Source organism: Falco punctatus (genome assembly GCF_963210335.1).
Source record: "Falco punctatus genome assembly, chromosome: Z".
NCBI lineage: Eukaryota > Metazoa > Chordata > Aves > Falconiformes > Falconidae > Falco > Falco punctatus.
In genome coordinates, this window is record NC_137586.1 from 18,910,726 (window position 1) to 18,936,181 (window position 25,456).

The 25,456-nt window shown below is 44.7% G+C and overlaps 1 protein-coding gene across 2 annotated transcripts; it reads left to right on the forward strand.

Moving 5' to 3' along the window:
* The first annotated feature begins 315 nt into the window (after positions 1–315).
* Positions 316–20,763, forward strand: FST (follistatin). 2 transcript variants are annotated; one of them, XM_080373091.1, is made up of 6 exons: positions 316–11,322; positions 13,528–13,719; positions 14,152–14,370; positions 14,738–14,962; positions 16,000–16,230; positions 16,704–20,763. In XM_080373091.1, coding segments are annotated over exons 1-6 (951 nt in total). In that variant the 5' UTR covers positions 316–11,240; the 3' UTR covers positions 16,706–20,763. The 2 variants fall into 2 exon arrangements, with proteins under 2 accessions (XP_080229217.1, XP_080229216.1); XM_080373090.1 differs by having other exon boundaries at positions 16,947–20,763.
* Positions 20,764–25,456: the final 4,693 nt, after the last annotated feature.

Here is a 25,456-nt window from a genome sequence, read left to right on the forward strand (position 1 = left end):
TAGATGATACATCACATGGTCCAGAAAGCACAGAGGAGAAGTTCAGGTTGTAGTAGTTTTTCTCCACCAACTTGCATAGGAAAGAAAAAGCACTCCATAGACTACAGAGCAACATAAACAACTCATTCTGATTCAAATCTGGATCCAAGCTGGAAGCACATTGGGTTTAGCATTTAGCAGTGAGCCCATTTCAACATAGAACAAACAGCAGAAAGTTTCCACGGCATTTGCATTTTTATTGGAAATCAGCAGATGGTGCTTCCACAAGGCCCTTTACAAGTTCTGCCTAATGAAATATATAGGTGGCTATGTCATGCCTGGCTATGCATTGCATCTGTAAAGTCTTTTCATTGACCAAGTTTCTTGCCTTTTTTCAAGCTGTTGACCTACTGTAAAACGGGTGATTTATGACAGAATCACAGAATGATCAGGGTTGGAAGGGACCTCTGGAGATCATCTAGTCCAACCCCCTGCTAAAGCAGGCAATGTCAGAAGCTTTACAGAAGCTTCATTGTCACACCTGTATAGATGACAGCGTAGGTACTCAGAGTCTGTCATTCATACATCCCCCAAATGATAAGAACAAATTGCATAGCTACTTTGAAAGGTTTCCCTGAAATCTGAAAATATGGGCTTAAGTTAGACTGGGAGGCAATGCTCTGCACAACCCTGGCATGAGTATCCCACCTGAAGAGGAATGAAAGCAGCTGTGGACATGAAACTGGGGCTTGGGACAGGTAACAACTGGTGCTAGTACTGAACTGTTCAGGAGTAGAAGTAACAAGAGCAGAGGTGCAGCTGCTGGCACAGCCATGGTCTTTCCTGATTTCAGGGGCAGCAAGGGAACTAACTCCATGCCTCCACTTACTTGGTGTGTACCCTCACCTGCACAGACACCTGTCCTTCTCCCCTTCCCGTCTGCCCCACAGGTGGCAAGGAGCGGAAGGAAAGAGTCACAAGGCAGAAGCCATTTGTGCCCTCTTTCAGCACATGCCACCAGAACTACTAGAATGGGACAGCAGAGATGGCATGTTGTTGAGAGGCAGCATGTTCCTCCCCTCCCTAGTGGCAGGCTCCCCTCCACCTCCAGCACAGAGCACGGGTGGGTCCTCCCTCATCTGCTTTATCAGACAGGCAATCCCAGTGCTGGTGACTGCATTTTCCCTGCAGCTACCTGATGCACATTCTGTATTTGACAGCAGAGCTTCAAAATAGCCCAGGACCAAATATGTCATTCATAACTGGGCTCAGATTACAACATGCAGGTACATTATCATTACCGTAAATTTACAGTGACCTAGGACAAAACAGTATTAGTCTCGCAGAATGACACAAGAAAGACCAGTAGTGATTTTACAGCTGCTGTGTTCTATTTTAATCCCAAATCCATCTCTCTCCTTTACAAATTAACCTTACATGTACAATGTTAGTCTATTTATATCCAATACCTTATTGCTTAGCAGTGGACTCCCAAAGGTATTCTTGCAAAACCTAAGACCCGGGAGAAATGGAACCTGCTTCTTTTGGTTCCTAACTATTTCTAATGGGACAAATAATGCCCTTAAATCTGGCAGCATCTAATATACCCAGTCAGTGGTAACAATTATTTCCTGAAAGCAACTGATCTGTTTACGTCAAATTCTGCCTTCCCCTAAAAGCAGATACCTGGGGAAAGAAAGCCACTCCAGGAACAAAATGAGATGGCATCATCATAGTGTGAAAAGGTCATCTGGTGAACTTTATGGAGAAGGGAGTCAAAAGAAGTAGCTACTGACAATCTAAACTTAAAAGAAATCGGTTTTGTGATCTTGAAGATGTTCCTTCACCCATGTCCCTAAAAAAAACCCTGGAGTTTCTATTTTCCTTTTAGCCTGGGATCTCTGCAGATGATTTTTATTTGCTTACTTTACAAGGAATTCAGATTAATAAAAGTTTGCTATTTTCTGTTTTCTCCACAGGAGAATGGCCACCAAAGCCCAGAAGGCAACAGAAAAGCAGGTGAGGCTTCCTGAGGGAATCTAGAGCAACCATGTGTACTCCTCCATGTGATATAAGTTAACTGGGCAGAGGCAGGATATGTGAAAGGGCAGCACACCTCACAGACCCCAGACCATAGGGTTCCCATGGGCTTGGTGGGAACACTCCTCAAGGAGCATGGCAGAAATGCTCCTCTGGATAGCTGCACACTAAACATCTTCCTTCTGCAGGGCCTTTCAGGGCATCAGATGCCCCCTTTCAGGGCATCGAAGCTCAGATACAATCAGAGTGGTCTCGGGAGGAGCATCCGTTTGAAAAACTTGAGACATTTCCCACATGCGACTGAAATCCCATCCCGTTCCACTAGAGGGTTATGCCTGAAGGACAAGCCTGAGCAGGAGCAGCAGCAACAGGCAAGCCAGTGTGCTCTGCTTCAATGTGGTGCTAATTCCCATTGTACAAATACAGGGTACAGCCTCTACTTCACACCACTAGTTTTTCTTGCAGGAGCAATTTATGAAGCAAAAAAACCCTAAGTGTTGTCCTTTTCCCCTGCCTGTGTCTCTGAGCCTTCAAAGCTCCACGTACAAATCTTTCTCAGGCTGAGTCTATGGAACAATAAAACTTGCCTGACTGTAAGATATTAATATAAAAGAAGGTGTGAAAGGATGCCTCTTCTCCTCCAGATACAAAAGAACAATTTTTTCAAAGATAAAGCATGTTTACAGCATAAAAAAGGAATTACTGCGGCAGAGTTTGGCTTAAATAACAAGCCATGCATAATAACCATGTAACTGTGAAAGTGATGGGTCCTAGTTTAATAAAAGGAATCACCTCTACCTGTATATCTTGCCTGAACAGGAATGTTCAAAAAAGAGAGATCAGATTTGAAGATAATCTTGGTTCTGCATCTAAAAGGACATTGCTGTAGCCGAATCACAAACATCCTATCACTTTAAGCAAAATATTAATGTAGTAAAGAAAAAAAAATTGCAAATAAACCCTTACAATCTACCTTCTCTCCCCACATCCAGACATACTTTCATCTGTGATCATTCATCTTTGTGTCAAACTGTAACTTCTTTTAACTTGGGGTTGGAACATGTCCAATATTTTACCTCCCTTTTCCGTGAAGATAATTTTATTCCTGAGAAGCTCCAAGTACACTTTGGAGTTTTTATCCTTTTTTTTTTTTTAAAGTAAGATTAATACAGTCAACACCCTCATACTGCACTTTTATTAGAACTTACTAGAAAAAGACAAAAAATGCCTGCAACTGTCCTGCTGCAGGATAAAAGTGATAAGCATGTGCTAACAAAGTTTTTAGGAGGCTTAAAGAAGCCCTTAAAACTTATGTGCATATTTAAACAAGCTAGAGTAAAAAAAGTACTTTCATTTAATTTGTAAGTGTTCCAGACATCATAAGTTACATAGCTGATATGCTATTATTTTCTTCAAAAGAGTCAGTCACTTCACTTGCAGTATCAAATTTTGATATGTTGCAGTTTGAGTCAAATAGCACACGGAGTCTGATGCTTAAACAACTCTCTTACTGTTCAGATTCGTTATGTCTGCACCTCTGAGATACTTCAGAATGAATTCTTTCAAGGATTTGTGTCTTACTAGTAGCAGGTTACTAAAGCATGCTTCAAAATTTTGTGGATAAAGCATTCACGAGGCTGTGGATACACTTTCTTCCCACCTAATGGATGTGAAATCCACCTTGACGTAGGTCTTCTCAGGAATGCTTTACTTTATTCCATTTTCTTTTTCTTTTTTTTTTTTACCAATAGATGAGCAAGTTCTGTGTAAGTCAAAGACAGCTAAGAAGAATGGAGCTAATGGAGTTCATCCTTAGTCCTCAAGAGGTCTCTCTTATTTTATGAATTTTTCATAGATGTAAATCAGTTTGGAGTAGTGAACATTGTTTTAAATTAATGTATTTTCAGATTTTCAAGTTATTCCTCAAAATCTCCCTTACAATCCATTCACTGCTAAGATCCTTATTTTATTCTTTTTTCTCTTCCAAAATACCATGAACAGCAATGGGAATCTAATAAATCAGCCTTGTTTTGATTCTCTGCTCTGGAGAATCCTCTCTGGATTTTCTGATTATTCCATTATTTACCCCTACACTACCCTTTCCCTTCCTTCTCTTCTGACCCTTCACCAAAAGCTCTTGAGTTTCTGTAAATTAATATGAAGGAAAGTGTCTTTCTCTGATAACCACTTTTTCATAAAGTAGGGCACTTTTACTATTGGGCTTTCACACCTTTCAAGGCCTGTACGGCCCCATACTTTGCAGGCCTAAATTTCCCAGCTGGAAATTCTAGTGTTTCTACCAAGGACTTATTTTATGTTCTTCTTAAAACACTAGCTACTGGAATCCAGGCATCTTACCAGAATCTCAGCTTTCATTTTTTACAAGATTATTTGCAAAGTGTCATCGTTCTGCAGAAAGACCTGAAAACGGGATTGCCATCTCAGAAACCAGAGAAATACCCTGAGATGAGATGAGAACTCGCTACCCTGTCCACAGAAGATGCACGGTCTTGTCTTTTTCCAGGCATTCAGGGAGGAAGGGAACTTACGTGCCCTAAGGACTGGCAGGCTGGATATCAATCCTTCGATTCAGGGCTTCTGGCTCCTCAAGTCACCTCTTGATCAAGTGTAAAAGAAAGCATATGTGAACTAATCAAGTTAGTGGACAGAACAGGTGCCACGGGGCTCCTCCTAGACCCCCTTTCTTGGGGGAGTATTAGGAGCACATAAGCCAGTTTCTGTGCTGCTGGAGGGAGACAATTCTCCCAGCACATACTGTGGAGCCAGCAACCTCTGAGCAGTCAGTCCATGCAGGGCCTCCACTGCAAAAAAACCCTGTATGCAACACATCCCAAAAGAAAGCATAAATTTGTCACAATCTGTCTCATTTAGATTATTATTTTTGCTGAGGGCTCTGTCTAGTTCATTCGTTTCCTCACGTGCTATACTTCGATGACATTTGGAGTTTATCAATATGTACTATGTAGGACAATTCTGATAATGTTCCAGTAAGCTGACAGTGACTAAACAGCAGTCTAAAGTCCATTTGGTTCCATTAATCTCTGAAAGTTACCCATTAAAACTGATCTTCTTCCTTGATTGGCAATAAAGCAAACACAATCCTCACAATAAGAAGTTAATGACCTGTCCCTAACAAGGCTGTAACTTTGATGTTCTCAAGCACCTACTCTCTCAGTCTAGAAACAAGATCCAGTATGTCACCAGATATATGCACTGAGCTGGAAATTGTCCATTTGTTACCCTTTTTGCCATGCTATATTCAACTTGTCACAGCTGGCTATGGGTATCACTCTTAACAGTGATTTTGATTCCGTTTAAGCTCCAAGCCAGGATCTACAGCTGAACAAAGCCTTTTTTGGATTAGAAAATGATGTGACTTCACATACCCAATGAATCAGATATGCCCTCCACATTAACTTTAATAGAATCAAGCTAACAAGAAGAAAAATAAAATAATGGCAAAATTTAATTGAATTTTGACAGTAGTTATTTACAAACTATATCCATCCCCACTTGAAACTTGGGTTTAGTCTCCAGTCCTGTTCCAGCTACAAATGATTGCCAACCAGCACATTTTTTGAAGCTTGCCATACAAAATGTTCCAGACCTTAAAAGTACAATAACCACACATAACCCCACCATTCCTAAAGCACCATGCTCTTCATCTATAATTATAACTTAAAAATCCGAAGTTTTATCACCAAGTATGACATAGCTCCACTTGGCAGAGTTGTGGAAGTAGAAAGGGCAATTTGCCAGTCAGGAAGCTGGGCAAGAGCCATTCTGCACTGAGCACATGTCTTGAGACAGCCAAAGGTTAGCTTGATGCTGCCTAAGCTGAAATGGCCTTCCAGGGGCTGTTCTGAGAGTTTTGCTCTTTCCATGCTCCCTCCCACTACACCACTTCTTAAGCATTTATGTGGAAATGGGTTATCTAGAGCTGGTGGTACTGCCTTTTTGGCATTTAGGCATTCCTCTAAAACAAAAGGCTGTTTAGAGCAAGCAAGCAGGTTTTCACCAATAACTACATTTTCTTTTTTTTTTTTTTTTTTTTTCCAAAATTTCATTTAGAATCAATGTCAGAATTCCTGCCGCTGCTGACAAAATTGCAGTCCCAACAAGGGGAGGGACCTCTTCTGCCCTAGAAATTCCATGGCCTGTGCACATTTCTAGTTGTTTTCTGTTCTCTGAAATTATACAGAAAAGTATCTGATTGCTAGATCAGATCAGTAAAGCAATAGATAAGTATACTCCTTTATCATTTTCATTTAACTTCCTCAGACAGTTAATGATTTTAATATTTTCCTTACCATTTTTTCCACTCCTATTTTCTACTGGAATTTAGTACTTTTGTCCAAGTTTTCAATAACCTGGAAAGCTTTTCTAGCTGGTTTAGCAACTTTTTTCATTCCACTCATGCATTAAACTTTCTTTTACCACATCACATCCTGTTTGCAGTGGGTACTAAATAATAAGGCTTGCTGCACTTCCTAGGTGCTGGTTTGTGGTACTGCCAACATGAGAAGAAAATAGCTTTGTAGTGTCTAAGACAGTTTGTCCTGTTCTGGCCTACAACAAGGGGAAAATATCCACCAAACTGTAGAGGGATACACAATTTTGCTATTACTCCCTTGAATCACGAATAAAAAGTAGGAAACAGGTCGGTTTGGCTCATACCACATATACATCAATTTTATCTGATTTAAAATGTGAATGCCACCTGTCTACGTGCCCTTTCTACAGTACAAACAAAGCCACAAACACAGAGAATTGCTAAATCTCCATGGGCTACCTGAAACTTTCCATATTGATTCACTGTCCCTATCATACTGTCCTCCTATCCTTCCCGTGAACCACAATGAATCAGGCTAAATCTTTAGGGTAGCCTCCAGACAGTGTGAGCACCTATCACAGGGTGGATTATTAAAACTACAGATTGCATACCTACAAGAGGACTGCTTGATGATGTTCAGTTCCTTCCTTCCACTGAACCACAGGGAGAAGTTTCAGATAGCGTACCCGTTTCCAGCTGTCTTGGTCAAAAGAGATGACAGCTTTTCAGATGTGACTTGCCAAACATCTACTGACAGTTAAATTTATATTCCCTTTGCAATTTTTACCAGTGGTATTTATTAGGTAAGATCCCTACTACCTCTTAACTCATTCCATTGTCCACAACCTGAAAACAGACATCCACTTTTAGGTCAGCTTAAAGAAAAAATAACTGTTTAACACATCTGTGTTCATCTAATTAGCACAACACTCACCAATAGCATACAAGTTCTATGTCTAACAGTCTCACTCATGTAGGAATAGTTTCAGTGTAATAGCACAGAAATCTACTATCTAATATTAGAATTAAGTTAATATATTTTGGAGCATAGTTTTATCAGAAATTGGTTTGCTTGTTTTTCATGGAAAAGTCTTGACCAAATCAAGAAATGAACCTTTCTAATCCAAATTTTTATGCTACTTGTCACTGAGAAACAGCACATGGAATTTCTACAGAAAAGGCTTGTATTGCCCTATACTTTAAAAAAAAAAATTAAAAATTCCTTAAATCTGGTATCTGAGATGCAAAAGAGGGGAACCTTTGTAAAAGTGCAGTTTTCCAGAAACAGGACCTTTTTTTTTTTTTTTTTCTGATAATCAGAAAAATTAGATGGGAACACAGGAGGCTAACAAGTCTTCTCTCCTACCAGAAGAGGACGTTCTACCTTTATTTGAGTACTTGTTCTGTGGAAGAAGCCAGTTGTGTGAGAAACTACATCGGATGATGCATACATCCAGGACCACAGGAGGGTGTTTGAGTCTCTTTTCCTTTCACTAGAATGTTAGGCTGGGAAATGCCAGGCTAGGCCTTCCCATTTTCACTTGCCCAACATCCAAATACTTTCCAAATAATTTGGTTTTGCTTGGAGTCTTATCCACATCCTCAGAAAATTTAATGCAGACATGCTCCTTACCGAAGACAGGGTCTTGAGGTGGTCCATTCCTGATAGAAGCAACCACTCCTCTGTTGAGAGGCAGCACATTGAGGGGAAAAGAGCAAAAAGGAAATACATTATACTACTACAATGAGTACTGACGTATCACAAAATAAATATTACCCAGATGTATATGTATGTGTGCATGTGTGGGTATATGTATGTATGTATGCATGTCACATGAGGTTACACTTGGGTATTGTTTTTCCTCCTACTCAGTATTTTGCTGCAATTTTCCTCAGAGACCAGCCATTTAATATTTTGGATTATGGAATCTGTTGCAGCTACAGCAATATTACAGATAGGACAAAGACATACATTTTATGTAAATTAAGAGCTAAATGTGAACTTTCGGAGAGTCTGAGATGTTAGTACATACAGGGTTTTATTATTACAAGATCAGGGCCAGCTGCAAAGACCAGATTCACATCCAAAAACACATATTAAAATGCATACACTTCTTGGGAGAAAGAAGTTTTAAAACCTGTCAGGCTGAGAACAACACTCTTTTTGTGTGCTGCCTGACAATTCAGTTATAGATCGACCCTATTGTTTTTCTGGCAATTTAAATGTGATTGTTGGCAAAGCAGTAAGGGGTGGGGGATTCATACAGGAATGCACACAGTGAGAAAGAAGAAAGCATTTCTGATTATACAATATATCCCTGGCATGTTGTTACACACATATCCAATATTTAGCATTTAAAAAAGAAGGGGGGGGGGGGATAAATAAAAGAAACAGCAGCTGTTTCTATGTGATGTCAGAGAACAGGTGTGATACAAATCTCCATACTAGCACAATCATATTGATCTCCTCATGATGCATGCATGAAGCACATGTGCAAACGTTATCGACCCATCCAGCATCCCACTTCCAGGAATACAGCCTGAAAATGCCTCGCTGTAATTGAAAACATTATCAGGATAAACACGGTACTGGCCAATTGTTAACGAGCACACACAGACCGGCTGAGGCAAGGTGAGCCTGCCCCCCGCAGCACGCCCGGTGTCGCGGCCGTGCGGCGCCTCCCCTCTCGGCAGCAGCCGCTGCCCACCCCGCGCCGCCGCCGGGACCCCGCGGGGCCCCCCGGGCTCGGGTGAGAGGCGGCTGCGCCCGGCGCTCCCCGCGGGGAGGCTGGGGGGGCGCTGCGCCCCGAGGCGCGCACCGGCGGTGCGCCGCGGCCGCGGCCGGAGCCCCGCGGGGCGACCCGGGGACGGCCCCGGGATCGGGGCGCCCGGGAGGGGCGGCGAGGGCAGCCAGGCCGCCCCCCGCCGCGGCGGCTCCGCGATCTGTCCTACGCGCCCGCGGCTCGCCGCCCCCGCTCGCTGCCGCCGCAGCCGGCAGGCGCTGCCCCGCACCGCTGGGGCCGGGGGTCCGCGGGGCCTCTGCGCACCCTGCGCCCAGGGCCCGGCCCCTCCGTGAGGGGAGAGGCAGGGCTGGAGCCGTCCCTTCGTCTGCGGCTCGGGGGTGAGGGGCTCCGCCGCCGGCTGTTAGCGCCGTCTGCCGTTAGAGGGCACTACGCACCCCCGCATTGCTACTGCTCGGGCGAGCGCGGAGGCCGCGGGGGGGGGGGGGGGGGGGGCGGGGGGCGGAGGGAGAGTGGCACCAATTTGGGAAAAGATTAAAAAGGATGTGGAGTCCTGGAGGTTCTGAAGTGCTCAAAATGCCCGGGCGCTGCTCAGGACGATGATCATAATAATAATAACAAAAACAAAAAAATGCAGCGAGGTCAATCATTTACCAGCCTGCTGCTTAATGCGTGTGACCGCAGGTGGTACCGAGGGACATTGTGATTCATGCCCACTTTCAAAGCAGGACCAGGGCCCGGTCTGAGGCACCCAAACAACTGTCTTCTAATATTAGCACGGCTGTATTTCTGAATCTATTATAGTCTGTCCAGACAGATCCCATTGTAATGGGATCTTTTATTAAAAGATTAGCACTATCTCCTGCAGTTGGTGGAAAAAAATCTGTTATCGCTGAGTTATTTGCAGTTGTGGGGAGGGGGCGGGCGGGAGCGGGAGGAGGGGTGCGGGGAGGGCCGGGCGGAGGGCACGGGCGGCCGCGGCGCACCGGCCCCTGACCCGGCACTGTCCGGGCATTCCTGTCTGCATACTTCGCAGTCTGTTGTGCTTTGGTGGCTCAGAAAAGCGAAAGAATCGAAATTAAAAAGGCAGCTTTTGAATAAACAATACCATTTTCCGTTAAGTAATCGTTTTGTATAAAAGGAAATATCGCCTACTCAGTTTCATTCAGCGGTGCCAAAAAATGTTATAAATAAGACACCGCCAACTTCTCTAAGGGGAGAATAATGCCAGACTGTGCTTAATAAACTAGTGCCCTAGAAGTTCATTATCGATGTTGCAATCTTCCCTGATTCTGAGAGGAGACCGCCTACATCGCCCCCATTCCCGTCTCGTCCTCCCGGGCTCCCAGTGAAAAGGCTGTCACTTAGGCGCAGCCCTAGGTATTAAACTTTTATCTGGTCCTTCTGTCTTTCATGTGCCTTTCTTTTTAGGTTTGGGGTGGGTCGGTGGGTGTTTGGGGTTCCTTCGGGCCGAGCCCCGCCGGGCGAGCTGGCCAGCCGCCTCCCGCCCGCCGGAGGTGCGCGGAGCGGTGTTCATGCTTAGCGGCCGCTTCAGCGGGGGGACGGCTGCGCCCCGCGCTCGCGGCCCCGGGCGGGCAGCCGCTGCTCCGCGCCCGGCTCCGCGCCGTCGGGGGGACCGGGGCTGCCCGGCCCCCGCGGGTCTCCTCCAGCCCCCGCGGGTCTCTCCGCTGGCGCGGGCGCGGGCGGCTCCGCGGGCGCGGCGGCCGGGGCTCGCGCTGCCCGCCGCTGCTGAGCTGAGCCGGCGGCCCCGTCGCCTCCGCCGCGCAGGGCGGGCGTGGGGCTGCGCGGGTGCGCGCCGGTGCGCGCCTGTGTGTGCGTGCACCTAGAGCGGATTATTGGAGAGGGTTTCCAGAAGGTGGAAAATGTCACCTGATTCACACTGAACTTTTTAAATCTCCCCACCCCCGAGCAGACACACACACACATTAGGAGACCGCCCACCGCAGACAGCTAGGACCCCCGTATAGATTTAAAGAGAGACTGCATTCACAGCCTGACGTTCATTCAATAGAGCGATCATAAGGAGGCTGGCTAGTGCTCGCTCCCTCTCCCTACTCCCCCCTCACGCTGTTTCTGTGTCTCTCTCACTCCCTGCTATACTGAGGATGTTAAATCAGAGAATCCACCCGGGCATGCTCTTACTCCTGATGTTTCTGTGCCACTTCATGGAAGATCACACAGTGCAGGGTAAGACCAGACTGTTTATTCGCAGATATTTTTCTTTATTATTACTATTGTTTTCTGTCTTTCGGGCACGGTTTAGTTTGCTTGCGGTGTTAAACGCCTCTCTCCAAGGTCCAACAGGACAGAAGTTAATGTGGGCATGGGGCTGCTCTGTACCGAGGTGCAGAGGTGTCACTTAGGTTCCTTTTTGGTCGGATCTTCGCACTGCTCTGCATAGGCGCAGAGGACAGATGAGGATGATTCTTGGTATTTATTGCTGTTATGCAGCATGAATGAAGAGCAGCATCGCGAGGGAACTTTCCCTGTCTCGGCTCCCGAGTGAGTGCTCAAAGTTTGTTGGTAATTTAGCTCAGATTTTTATCTCGCCAGCCTGACGGAGAGAGAGGTGGTGATGGGGAGCCCCGCGATTACAGCTGACATTTTTAGAAACCAACAAGTGGTCATTTTCCGGACATTCCCTTAATATTGGGATTTCCTCCTCCCCCCTCCTTTGTGTTTGGTTGGTGGTGTGTTTTGGTTTTGTTTTCCTTTTTTTTTCTTTTTTTATTTTTTCTTTTGTGTGTGTGTGTGTGTGAATAAGTATTAATGTTATAAATTCTCCTGCACTGAAGAATATGCTCAAATAAGTTGGGGTGTTTTTTTTTTCCCATGCGAACAAAACAAACCCGACCCTGAAATTGACAACTCTTAAGAGCCCTCTTTAGACACAAGGGAATATTGATTTTTATTTTGGGGGCTTTTTTCCCTTATCTTGACCGTGTTCCAGCCACCACCTGGATGTCTTACCATTGCTTGTTTTACAATTTCTTTCCTTCTTTTTTTTTCCTTTTTCTTTTTCTCCCCCACTACCGAGATAGAGAATAAGTTAATTTAATGTAGAGAACTGTAAGTCGCGAAACTTTTTTTTTTTTTTTTTTTTTTTTTTTTAAGGGCGTTGTTTGCTCAATGATTTTTAGCGGGGTGGGGGGTGGGGTGGGGATTGGGGGGGAAGAAGTATATTTTCCCCCGTGTCCAGCGACATCCCGGTTGGCCGATCCTGACCCCTCGCTGTGGTACATTCCCATCGGAGTAAGGAGGCAGGATCGAGCCCTGGCTGGATTAGCACCAGAATCAATTGGTATTGAGTTTCTGGAGAAGTCACATTGGTTATTCACGAGAGACTCATCCCAACCAAAACTCTCCAGCTAAAGAAGGGGGAGTTGCCTGGGCTAATGTTCTTGGCTTGACTCCACAAATAACAGGGAAACTAGTAAAAAAAAAAAAAGGGGGGGGGGGGGGGGGGGGACGACGGTGGGGGGGACGGGGACGGACAAAAAGTAATACCAACAAAACCCACTCTATCCGGTTTCAGGACAGTGTACTTTCCTCTGAAATGCTTGCGGGAGAGACGGCACCTATAACTTTTCCAGCTTGATCGATTTGTAAAACTCCGTAGGGACCTCCTTTTGCTACAAGGGACCTATGTGCCTTGCATTTTATGTACTTTGCGCACTTTTTTGGAGCTCTGCTGACTTATTTTAGTGAAGGAAAGACATTTGTCAATAGAAGCAGCAAAATGTGGAGATTTCGAAAGACTTCGCTAACAGCAAATGTTCCCAGTTCGTGCAGATTGCAAAATGGGCTGGGACTGAAACTGTGCGGCACTAAAACAATGCTGCTGTGCAGCCGCGGTGAGGAGGAGAGGGCAGGGGGAGGAGGATGGAATTTGCAAGCGCGATTTTCTTTTTATTCCCTTTTAAATGCACACCCTTTTCAAGTCGCTGTCACGTGCCGGCAGTGCTCCTTCTGCTCTACATATGGAATAAATACCTCCGAAAACTGCCTCGTCCTGTTTTGATCGGGTGTTTTCTTTCTTTCTTCCCCCCCCCCCCCCCCCCCCCCCCTTCGGTTTTTTCTTTTGTGATTTTGGGGGTTTCTTGGTTGTTGGGTCTGGCTTTTATTGGGGGTGTGTGGTGTGCGCGTTTTGGTTTGTTGGGTTGGTTTCGGGGTTTTTTTTTTTGCTTGGTTGGATGGTTTGTGGGTTTTGTTTTGGTTGTTGGTTTTTTAAACTGCGCTCCCAAATGGGCCGGAGTAGCTGCGGGTTATGAAATGGGACAAATAAAAGTAAACAGTCTAGTAGAAGTCATTGCAAGGCGCACGTGTTGTGTCTGGGTCACTGGTGGCTGCCACTGACCCGGTTGGGTGTCCCCGTCCCCCCCTCCCCCGCAGCTGGGAACTGCTGGCTCCGGCAGGCGCGGAACGGCCGCTGCCAGGTCCTCTACAAAACCGACCTCAGCAAGGAGGAGTGCTGCAAGACCGGCCGCCTGACAACTTCGTGGACGGAAGAGGACGTCAACGACAACACTCTTTTTAAGTGGATGATTTTTAATGGGGGAGCCCCAAACTGCATCCCGTGCAAAGGTGAGGGGGTGCTGGCGAGCTGCTCTCGCCGAGGCGCGGTGCGGGCGGGGGCTGGGTGGGGGGAGGAGGAGCGGGGAAGGGGTTGGAGGGGGGCAGCGCGATCCTCCCGCTCCCTTCCTCGGTGGGGCTTTGAGGGGCGCCTCGTAGCAGCCCTGGGATCGGTGAGGGGACCCCCAGTTCTTCTCGGCCACCATGCACACGGCGGGGAGGAGGGGACCGACCTCCTCTCCCCGTCCCCCGTCGTCCCCCCCGCCCTGCCCCGGCCCTGACTGACGCGGGAGATTTCCCTCGAGTGGTGTTTCCTGGAAGGGGGGAAAGGTGTTTTCTCTCTGTGCTCTGGGGTCACGGTGTCTTTTTTTTCTTTAAGCAGTTTTGACACCAGGTCTGTTCTGCCCACTCGGTACTAAAGCGGTGCCTCTTTCCTTCCATCAGAAACGTGCGAGAACGTGGACTGTGGACCCGGGAAGAAATGTAAAATGAACAAGAAGAACAAACCTCGGTGTGTTTGTGCTCCGGATTGCTCTAATATCACTTGGAAGGGTCCCGTGTGTGGCTTAGATGGGAAAACCTACAGGAACGAGTGTGCCCTTCTCAAAGCCAGATGTAAAGAACAGCCCGAACTTGAAGTCCAGTATCAGGGCAAATGCAAAAGTAGGTTTGCAAATCTAATCTGATCTCCCTCAAATGCCAAAGGGTGTGTGTCTTGAGTGTAGGGAGGAGGAGCTGTTGGATGTGCTGCCCCACAGGAACCAGAGTGATGTTCCAAACGCTGGGAGACAGTAACTAAACCACGAGCAACAGACAAGGACATAGCTGGACTGGGAGTTCCCCATAGTCTAGCGGCACTTGTGTCCCACCAGCTACCCTGAGATGGGAAGGTTTCCTCCAGTGGCCCTTAAATGAGGAAAGCTGCTAAAGGCTTTTACCTGATAATTTGTTTTACTGTGCCACCCATTCACTCCGTGCTGAGGCTCTGGGATCTCCTATTAATCACTGTGTGTTTCCATCTTTATTACAGAGACCTGTAGGGATGTTTTATGCCCAGGCAGCTCCACATGTGTGGTTGACCAAACTAATAATGCCTACTGTGTGATGTGTAATCGAATTTGCCCAGAGCCTACCTCCCCTGAACAGTATCTCTGCGGGAATGACGGCATAACTTACGCCAGTGCTTGCCACCTGAGGAAAGCTACCTGCCTACTAGGCAGATCCATTGGATTAGCCTACGAAGGAAAATGCATCAGTAGGTATCTCGGTAGGAGGGTAAGGGTGGGGGGAACTTCCTCAGTCAGCTGTTTCAGAGTCTTAAGTGTGCAACTGGATAGATGTAGTTAGCGCTGGAGATGAGGAGAGACTTCCAATAGCCTGGGTTAGGACTCCCCTCCCGGAAAAGGAGAGTCAGGGTGAGCTTTGACTCAGAAAAGATTGCAAAAGGCATGAGGGAGTAGAGGGCCTGATCTTTCTTCCCTTGCTATTCCTGTGGGCGCCGACATCAGTATCTAATGGAGAAGTAGCTGCCATAAAATAGACGATGACATGGTTACAGTGTAACAAGGTCTCGATATTCAGTCGATCTGGATTCCTGGAAACAATTGTCTTCAAGTGGTCTTGGCAAAGCTTGGATTAACTTAATTGGAAACATCTGATCACTTTTTCCTCTTTAGAAATATTGCAGAATTTTGAGACAGTTGGTGGGTGAAGATAGGCAAATAATCCCTGTGCATCCTGACATTTTGCACGGTGATTTCCAGAAAGGACCAACAGTGAAGTGTGTTACCAGGAAGCATCTTCAGGGCAGCCTTTGCTACCCAAAACTACTGGGGGAATTTGGGGGAGTTTTAGGCTCCTTTAAGTTAGCGTATGTTAAGGTGAATTCCTTTTCCAATCTTGTAGCAACTACTCTGTGTGCTAGTTTAAAAATAATTGATTTAGAAATCTCAATGTGTTGACAAATTCTGTACTTATCGCTAATTTGGGGAGCTGAATTTCCACTTACTTCAAACAGAGCAGGAAAGTCATGTACAACAGGCAAATGCAATTCTGTATTCCCAGGGCCAAACTCTGCTGGCACAGCTGTCTTTCCTCCCCCACATACAGACAGGCAATAGTGTCCAAGGGACTACTTGCTTGAGCAAAATCAGCATGTATTATCACATCTACTGTGTCGGAGCTTTGTCTGTTCACAGTTCACAGGGGAAAGGGAGTTTGGGGTTGTTTGGTTTTGCTTTTCTTTTTTCTTTGTCTTTTCACTTACCTCTAGTATCCTGTGTATATTTTTAGAAGCCAAATCCTGTGAAGACATTCAATGCAGTGCTGGGAAGAAATGCTTGTGGGATTTTAAGGTTGGCAGAGGTCGGTGCGCCCTCTGCGATGAGCTATGCCCTGAAAGCAAGTCAGACGAGGCAGTCTGTGCCAGCGATAACACAACTTACCCAAGCGAGTGTGCCATGAAAGAGGCAGCCTGCTCCATGGGTGTGCTTCTAGAAGTAAAGCACTCTGGATCTTGCAACTGTAAGTGAGATTTTTAATTCTGCAGACACTTAAAGCTTCTGAAGGCAATCTCTAGGTAATGAAGAAGTACACCTTTAAACATAAGAAAGTTTGATTTAGAGATTCAAGGTACAGTACAGGTGTCATATAAGTATGTATCTCTCACGCACACACTTTGGTTATAAAATGCGATAGATCTCCAACAACCAGTTGACCTTCAAGTTGGGGTCTTGGGGCTATTCTGAGGACAAGTCATTCTGTCAGAAAGGGGTTGCCCTAGAAGTGTAATTCTAGTGACTTATTCCTACTTTGTCTGCTCTCGTGTGCTTCGCTGATTGCTTTAACACCCGGATAAACTCTTTAACTGTCCAAAAGAACAAGCTTAATGGTAGCACATGGGCATCTGGTTTAGCACAGTTGCCTCTACTAACTCTGAATGAAGGACACAAAGCAGTTAAACCTAGAACACAAGAGCGCTTTTTATTTGATTTCAGGAATCTGCCAATAAAACCTGAGCCATTGATTCTTCAGAACTTTCTGCAGTTATGACTTCATAGATTATGTATAAAAAACCTTATTGCATAACAGCAGATGCCAAAGAGCATCTCACTACAAGTCGCATAAAATGCAACGCTGTATTATGGCTGTTCAGAGGGCTTTGAAAACATGCACTGAGCTGCTTCTGCGCTGTTGTTGTCCTTATTTAAACAACAGCTCCCCTGTATTCCCCCATCTAGCCATTAATGAAGACCCAGAGGATGAAGAGGAAGATGAAGACCAGGACTACAGCTTTCCTATATCTTCCATTCTAGAGTGGTAAAACCTCCATCACTATTGGAACAGCCATTGGGCACGAAACCAATGTCCATACTGTAAATAAGTGTATGCTTATTTATTTTGGGGAGAAAAAAAGTATACATATAGTTGAGTCTCGTAGACATTTATTTATACTGTGTCATGTTTTATAATTTATACATAAAATGTCTGGTTGACTGTACACCTTGTTTTTGAAGAAATTTATTCGTTACGGGAAGAGCAGTGTTATTTATTGTGAGGTCTCTTGCTTGTAAAGTAAAGTTTTTCTTTTTTCCTGTAAACTATAAAAGTCCATTCCTTAGAGCTTACCCACATGATCTCATCTCTCTTGTTTCACTGATGTTAACTCTTTTCCACTTTAACAAACTTGCATGTCGGTTTCTGTTATGTTTATTTATTGGATTTTCTTCTTGCCGGTTCTGTACATAAAAGATCCCTCGGGTTTTTGTTTACAAGGAATCTTGACTGACCAAAAGGTGTTGTAACTGACTTAAGTATACTTCCAGGGTGCAGTGAGGCGGTCTTTAAGGAAACTTCTTCCGCTTTCTCTACTTCTGATCACATCATGTACTGAAGTGATCTCAATGGGCTGAGCGTATGTACTGTACTATACGAATTCCGGACCCAAAGAAATCGGATTATGAAGGTTGTTTATAGCTGCAGGGCTAACTGTTATAAGAATAAAGGTTTTATTTTATTTTAATTGTTTTATTTTTTTGTAACATGCATAAGTGTTTTATCAGGTGTTTCCTTTAAGATGGTCTTGCAGTACCACTTTCAAAGTTTTCCCAATCAGTGTGCCGCTAAAAGTTATATCAAAGCTTTATCAGTTCAAGTTTCTTGCTTTTCATAATACTTCTTTTTCTGATGCAATTTTATATTTTCAAACATGGCGAGTTAAATATAAATTCATTTAAATATATAGTTTTGTACTTTTCTACCATGTAAATGTGCAATGTATATAAAAGTTATAATGTGTATTTGTAAATAAATTATGAGTGAAAAAATAAAAAATGGAATTTTCCCTAGAGGAAGTCCTCAGTTTTTGGTTCTAAAGGGCACTGGTCTTCTGGTGCAGAGAAGATATACTGGTGATTAGGGGAAAGGAGGCTTCTGCATGGCATAACGGTGAAACACATTGGTTAAGGCCAAAGCTTTCAACCGACATTGATTGAAGAAACCCTTATTTCAGACAGGAGCAATGTCTCCAGTTCATTGGTATTAATTAATTTTGAATCCAAGTAAAGTGATCGAGGAGAAGAGATTTGGCATTTTTGTTTCCCTTTCCACCCTCTAAATAAAAAGTCTGTCATTTCTTGGACATCTTTAACTTCCATATTTCTAGGAGATCTAGCATTTGATTTTTTGCTAACCTTCAGATCCATGTTACTGGGGTTGCAATTGTTTCACCTTTTCAGATGACCAACAGAAAAAGCAAAACAGAGCCTATTTGCCCAAATTAAGATGTGTAATAATAAACACAAAATAAATAAATAAAAACAAATCCCAAAACCAAACATCAAAGAGCACATTATTACTTTGAAATTATTTTCCTCCAAAAGAAAGGTTAATTCAGAAGTTCTTTTTAGTGAACCAATATTCAGATTCTAGACACTTTCAAGACTGGATACTAATACAGTGAACTGAGGAAAGGTAACTTTGATAAGCACAGCAGGGACTGAAGTCTTCTTTTATGCTACTTGGGTTATGCTGTTCTCCCAAATAAGGCCCCACTTATGAAAATTTCTCTATCATACTGCATAAAACTTAAAAATGTAACTAAGCACCTTATTCAATGGTGTTTTAAGTATTTTGCTGAACTGAGGCCTGAGAGCAGAAGTTGACTTACCCATTTTATTTAAATACAAATCATATTTGAAGGCTGTTCCTGCTATAGCCTTTTGTATGATTTTTACTGTAATTTGTTATGGATTATTTAGCATTATCCAAAGTAAAACTAATTTTTTCATCTGTGAATACATAAAAACTACAACCATACATTTATAATGTTGTATTCAAAATAATAGCAAAAAAATCCTGTCCTTATCCTCCTGTTGCTTCATTTAAACAAGTAGTCTCTTTGGAAGGACGTACATAACAGAAGGAGCAAAGGGCACAGGATTTTGGTTTGCTGAAGGAACAGAACCCAGAATAAAAGAGAACAGGGCCAGGGGAAGAGAAGCATGGAAAAAGAACCTATTGGAAAATATTTCAAGGAACTAATAAACACATGAAAATGACATAGAGACAAAATAGTGAATGTGGAGAGTATCAGAGATTTTTCTCAAATTCAGATAGTTGCCAGCTACTTCATTTCCAACAAAACATTAAATACTGCTTTTAATTTTAAATATATGTGCATACCTTACAGAGAGACTGTAGCAGAGCAGGATTTCTGGGTTCTTATTTTATGTCCTGCTGCTGGTTCACAAAATAACTTTGAGAAAGTCACTGACAGACAAATTCAAAAAAGCAACAATAAGGCCAGGAAGCTATATTTACACATGTATGTGTATGCAAAACAGCCACAAAAATCTACATCAGGTTTGGCTGATAAAATTATATAGAAGTTCTGCTACTGCATTTCCCATTGCTGCTGCTATTCCTGTCAGCTGAAAATCTTGAAACCTACCTTGCACCAAAGCCTGCCTATAATGTACAGGTGAGGCATCTTCTGAGAGTCTTCATGAGGTAAACATCTTCTGAGCATGCCTAACATACACCAACCTTGTAGTGACGCGCAACAGCCCCAGAGACATTCTCCCAGAAACTTGTCCAGAGGTTGTGGCAGCACGACTGCCAGCATTTTACATAATATGATACTTGTAGATAAGGCAGTTCATGAAGTTGGAGATACACTGCCAGTCTCTTTCTGAGGATAACTTTCTCATATCTCCCAAGACTGCATCCACCACCAACTCAAAGTGAAGCTCAGGCTGGAGAACTGTCTGTCATACCTGCTGAAGCCATACTTCTATACTGGAAAGGAAGGAAGATTCATGGAGAGAGGATAATTTGCAACCCTAATAGGTGCTCCTTTTGAAGAGGAAGTCCTGGGCTCTTGCCCCAGGGGCTGCCTACACATTTTGCATTTGTAATTGAGTAACATACATAAACAGTGCTTGAAGCAGGGGCCAGAATCCAGGTTGCCTCCCCTCCTCCTTCCCCCAGTAGGTAAGTGCCTCCATCCTTGAGCTATGAAATCATGTTTAACTCTGCTTAAATCAAGATTACAAATCTCACATCTTTTTCTGCACTGAGTCATAGTTACAACAGAAGAGGCTTTCCTTTTTTCATACTCTCTTCTAGGCTTGGACACAGGGAACTTCCTGGGAAGCAGAAATGTGAACTTAATTCCTTCAGTCTAAGGAAGGTGCTGAATCAGTTTTTTCTACTTCTTGTCCTTTTTGTATGTGTTTTTCATTTGGTTTTGTTTTACTTTCTTTCTTAATGCACAGTCTATGCTGGATGTTTAAATGAAAGAGATGTCTGGATGCCTAAGAACAAGAAGGTGTTTTCTGAAACCATTTCGCACAAACTCCTAAAACCAGAAAAGAAATAAATCTTCAGAAATATCTTCAGTGTTTTCTATTGTCTGGCATACATATTCCCCTTGCTGTAAATCACATTTCTGAAACTCCTAGTTCACCACAGGTATACTTTGGTACTGAATCCCAGGCCTGTGAACTCCCTTCACAAATGCAGGCACAGTAGCACAGAGTGAAGTGCGTATGTTTGAAAGCAAATGCCAGCTTGAGGCATTTGAATGAGAGGAACACTGCCTCTAAAGCCCTGGTTCCCAAATGCATTTGCCTGTGCAATACATGTAAGAGAGCGTACACAATTTTGATCACAGATGCATTCCTTATAGCTGTTAATAAACAGACTTAAGAACAGTATCATGGACCTCTTTTGCACCTTTTACCTCTTTGCTTGCTTTCTGCCTGCTAACACACCTCAACTAAAACTACATTCCAAGCCCCTCAGCAAATTTCAAACAGCTGCCATTTCTTTTTTTTTTTTTATGACATAAAACTGCTTCCTTCTTTCCCTCCAAATGGGAATCAGGTGAAATTAAGTTTCAGTATGCAGTGCTTCTCTCCAGGCAGTGACATTTTACTACACAATGAATCACCAGCGCAGAAACATCTGTACCTTATCCCTTTGAAGAACAAGGATCCTGTGCTTTCTGGTGAAGCATAACATTTGTACGTAGACCAAGAGTTTCACAAGGTATCAGATTTTAAACTCATAACTCCCTGAAGATAAGACAATTACATTTTTTGTTTGATATTTCTGTAATTCGAAGACCTGTCTGACCCAGTATGGCAGCATGAGTTTTGCAGGTAGTATATGAAAAATAGTATGCACAAGTTAACTCTTTAAAATATTTGGGTTTTTTTCTCATAAACACATAATGGGCCCTAGTGGCTAGACGTTGCTGACACTGATTTGGGATCATCTGTGTAATTCACATTCATTCATTACTTCTAAACAATGTGGCCAATGAAATATGACATGAAAGCAAGGTGCAAGCCATAATGTTCAGCTCAGAGATTTGGAGTTAAACCCACACATCTGGCTCATTTCCCTGTAATTTACAGGTACGTTCCCTTTATCTTTTAGACTTTAAATGGATTAGTTCAACTTCACTATGGGATTGAGGAGCACTAATATGTCAGAAAACAGAGAAAGAACTCTGGACTTTGATAACAGTTAATCACACCTCCCATATGCTACAGGATAATGAGTTTACCAAGCTGGTCTACTGTAGATTTGCGTGTGAAAAGACCCCTGAATTTCCACCAGTGCCATTCAGCAACAGCATCTGAACCTCCCAATGCTTCAGTGAGGTCTACAGATACTGAGAACTCATCATAATGAAACAACAGCACTCACATTCAAAAACTAAATTTTAGTCACCTTGTTTTAAAGACTTTTGAAATATTTAAAAATTAATGTTGGAGCTATTTTTCATAGCATGTTGGAGGTTCATAGCAAAAGCAGCATTTTTAAAAAAATCATTCTTACCCTCTAGCATGGGTATATGCAAAAATACAGTCTTACATAAGAACGGTTTTAATGTATTTCCCAAGATCCCTTAGCAATTTGGAATGCTCTTATTCAGGTAACAGCACTCCTATTGATCTTCTGCTGAGCTTCATGTTATGTACTGTTCATTTTAAGTTTCAGTGATTTCGTATTTTAAGAGGCACCTGGAACTACAAGGATGACGTTGGTGCGTGGCCATTGTTAGAAACACTTAGAAGACACTAAAACATGCTACCATTTGATTTCTGAGCTAGAAGCACTGCTAAAAGAGGTCACAGGGCAAGGCATGTAGAAAAGTCAGACAGGCAGTTATGCAAATCCTTGGACAATATAGACAAAAGTGGCACTGATGAGAAGCGACCCCAGCAGTCTCAGAGGCTGGAGCATCCACCCGGCAAGGGGAGCTTGAGGGATAGAGATGCTTTTCCCTGGATAAGGGAAGGCTTTGGGGGCAGCTCAGAGCAGTCTTTCCCACTTATGAGCAGGTCATGATGTAAACAGAGCCAGGCTTTTCATAGCAGTGCACTGTAGCCAGACAAGAGAAAACAGGCATGAGTTGAAACAAGAGAAGTTCACACTGGGTGTAAGGGGTCTGGCTGAGCCCCATATCAGCCCTCACAGTGCTGTGCTTTGCATTCGTAGCCAGAAAGGCGGTGATAACACACCGGTGTTTTGGCTACTGCTGAGCAGCGCTCGCACAGCATCAAGGCTGTCCCGCCAGCCTTCCCCCCCTCACCAGTAGGCTGGGGGTGGGCACCATCCTGGGAGGGGACATGGCCAGGACAGCTGACCCAAAGCGACCAAAGGGATATTCCATACCGTATGACATCTGTTCAGATATAAAAGCTAAGAGAAAGGAGGACGAAGGGGAGCATTTGTTATTTATTATGTTTGTCTTCCAGAGCAACTGCTACATGTACCGAAGCCCTGCTTCCTGAGAAGTGGCCAAACATCACCTGCTGATGGGAAGTAGAGAATATCATCATCAATTTTCCTCTGCTTCTGCATGCATGACCTTCACTATTGCTTTATTAAACTGACTTTATCTTGACCCACAAGTGTTTTTTTTCATCTTATTTCCCCCCTGCACCCTGTTCTGGTGAGGAGGGGAGTTGCAGAGCGGCTTGGTGAGCACCTGGCATCCAGCTGAGGTCAACCCACCTTTTTTGGCACTCAACATGGGGCACAACAACAGCAGATTTATATTAAATGCGTTATAGCTATAGTAGTTATTAAGTGACAAACTCCTGTGTGGGGTCACAGAGTTTGTTGGCTGAACTGCTTACCTCTGTTTTCCTAAGCTTGGGAACGTGTTAATAGAAATAATGTCTGTGTGCTTTGCCCTGGCGTTGATGGCTTTTCGGTGCTGTGGGAGCTGTCTTGTGGAGAATGTGAAGGAATACATCTCCCTCTCTCTGCCCAGGACTGGTGTGGATGGGTTTGTTATGCAGGCTCCTGAGATCCTTGCTCACCCTTATGCAAGCTGTTTAATACTGTTAACTAGTACTGTTGGCATATTATGGGGTTTGTGGGATTTGGTCTCTCCCTGGTGTAAAAGAAGACAACTTCTGGGAGAGGCAATACTGAACCATGCCCTGAGGCGGCCCGGCCCGAGGTGGCAGGGTGTGTGGAAGGATTTGGGCAGATCCCCAGGATGGTTATCACCTCCCATAGCCTGGGACTTCACACCCCAACAGGCAAGTAACCCTGGCACACCGACCCACCATCTGGTGGAAGGGTGCCTACCCCAATGAAAACCATCAGCTCCCAGCACCCTATGGGGCCCGGCCAGTGCCTGTCGAGCCCCAGTGCAGCAATCTCAGAGGGCTGTGGTTGAGGCACAGACCCAAACTGCATCTGGGGACACCGTGGCTGAGATAGGGACACAAACAACAGCTACAATAACTGCCCCAGGAGTGAAAAAAGAATGGTGGACAAGAACAACGGGTCCATATCATCAATTAGAAAGGGAGGAGGAAGACGAGGCAAGTTTTGATCAAGAGACCAGTTCTTTGACACAGAATTGGAGGGAGGAGTGAGAGGATTTAGGCAGAAAGCAGAAACTATCTGGTCCCCGACCTCATCAGAACCTTGAGATATGCAGAAAGGTGACAGCTGCCAGCCAGGTGAGCGGATTGCTGCCTGGCTGCTCTGGTGCTGGGATAACAGGGCCAACAGTCAGAAACTGGAAGACAAGGAAGCCCGGCAGCTGGGATCACTTGCTAGAAACTGGGGAACTAGGAGTGGAATTGGAAAAGAGGCAGCAACTTGCAGTCTCTGGAGGTGGCTCCTCTCAAGTGTGAGGGTGAGATATCCATTCAAGGAAGGTCTTGAGAACTCCCCAGAAAAGTGGACTACCACAGATGAAGGCATCCAGTACCTGAGAGTGCTAGCAGCACTGGAAGTCATCTACTGTGATCTAGATGAATATGAGGTTTCCAAAGATCCAGAGCATGTCCTGTGCACATGGGCCATGTGGAGGAAGGTGACTCAAAGTGCCCCCGTGTCATATTCTAACAGCCTGGCAGCAATGCATTGCCTGGATATGGACCCACCAACTGTGGAGAAAGTGCCTTCTTGGCTACAAAGCCTTGAAGAAAATCTCTGTACTCCCTCATCCCTACGGGCCAGCACCTTGGCTTTCAGGGACACCCCAAGAAATCAGTCCTCTCATGCTCCAGCCAGAGGGAAAGGGAGCCCCAGGCACATGCCGCATGGTGCACTGTGGTTCTGCCTGCGTGACCACGGGGAGGACACAAGGAACTGGGGTGGTGAACCCACCTTTAAGCTCGAACTGAGAGGGACGACAGCTGTTAAGAAAGGGTCAGCCAGGAAGACTATCAGCGTAGTGGCTGTAGAGACTCAAGGAGGCAATCAACATCCCCCCAGTCACAGAGGGACTGAAATCACCTCCCTTGATCCTGGTGGGGGGACTACTGGTCTGGCACTGCAAGGGTCAGACAGTGAATACTCTAACCAGGAACTGAAATGGAGGGTCCCTGCCTTTGGCCAGGAGGAGGAAAGGGATGACTGGGTATACCAGACCGTGTGGATTCAATGGCCTGGCACATCAGACCCACAGAAGAATTGTCTGTATGGGAGGCTGAGGAGAGCTTAACAGGGGACAAGTGGGAAAGCACTCCATTGTGAGCAGCCCAGAGGCCCCTTGTGTTCTTGGCATAGACTACCTCAGGAGAGGGTGCTTCAAGGATCCAAAGGGGTACCAATGGGCTTTTGGTGTAGTCACTGTGAATACAGACATGAACAGCTATCTACCCTGTCTGGCCTCTCAGAAGATCCCTTCATTGCGGGGCTGCTGCAGGCTGAAGAACAGCAGGTGCCAGTTGCTACCAGAACAATGCACTGGCAGCAATATCGT

What these genes read in the sequence shown, in the direction of transcription:
- FST (XM_080373090.1), top strand. Translation starts at nt 11,241, where the DNA reads ATGTTAAATCAGAGAATCCACCCGGGCATGCTCTTACTCCTGATGTTT. An exon ending in GGAAGATCACACAGTGCAGG is followed by an intron (nt 11,323 to 13,527) that starts GTAAGACCAGAC and finishes CCTCCCCCGCAG; the next exon opens with CTGGGAACTGCTGGCTCCGG. An exon ending in AAACTGCATCCCGTGCAAAG is followed by an intron (nt 13,720 to 14,151) that starts GTGAGGGGGTGC and finishes TCCTTCCATCAG; the next exon opens with AAACGTGCGAGAACGTGGAC.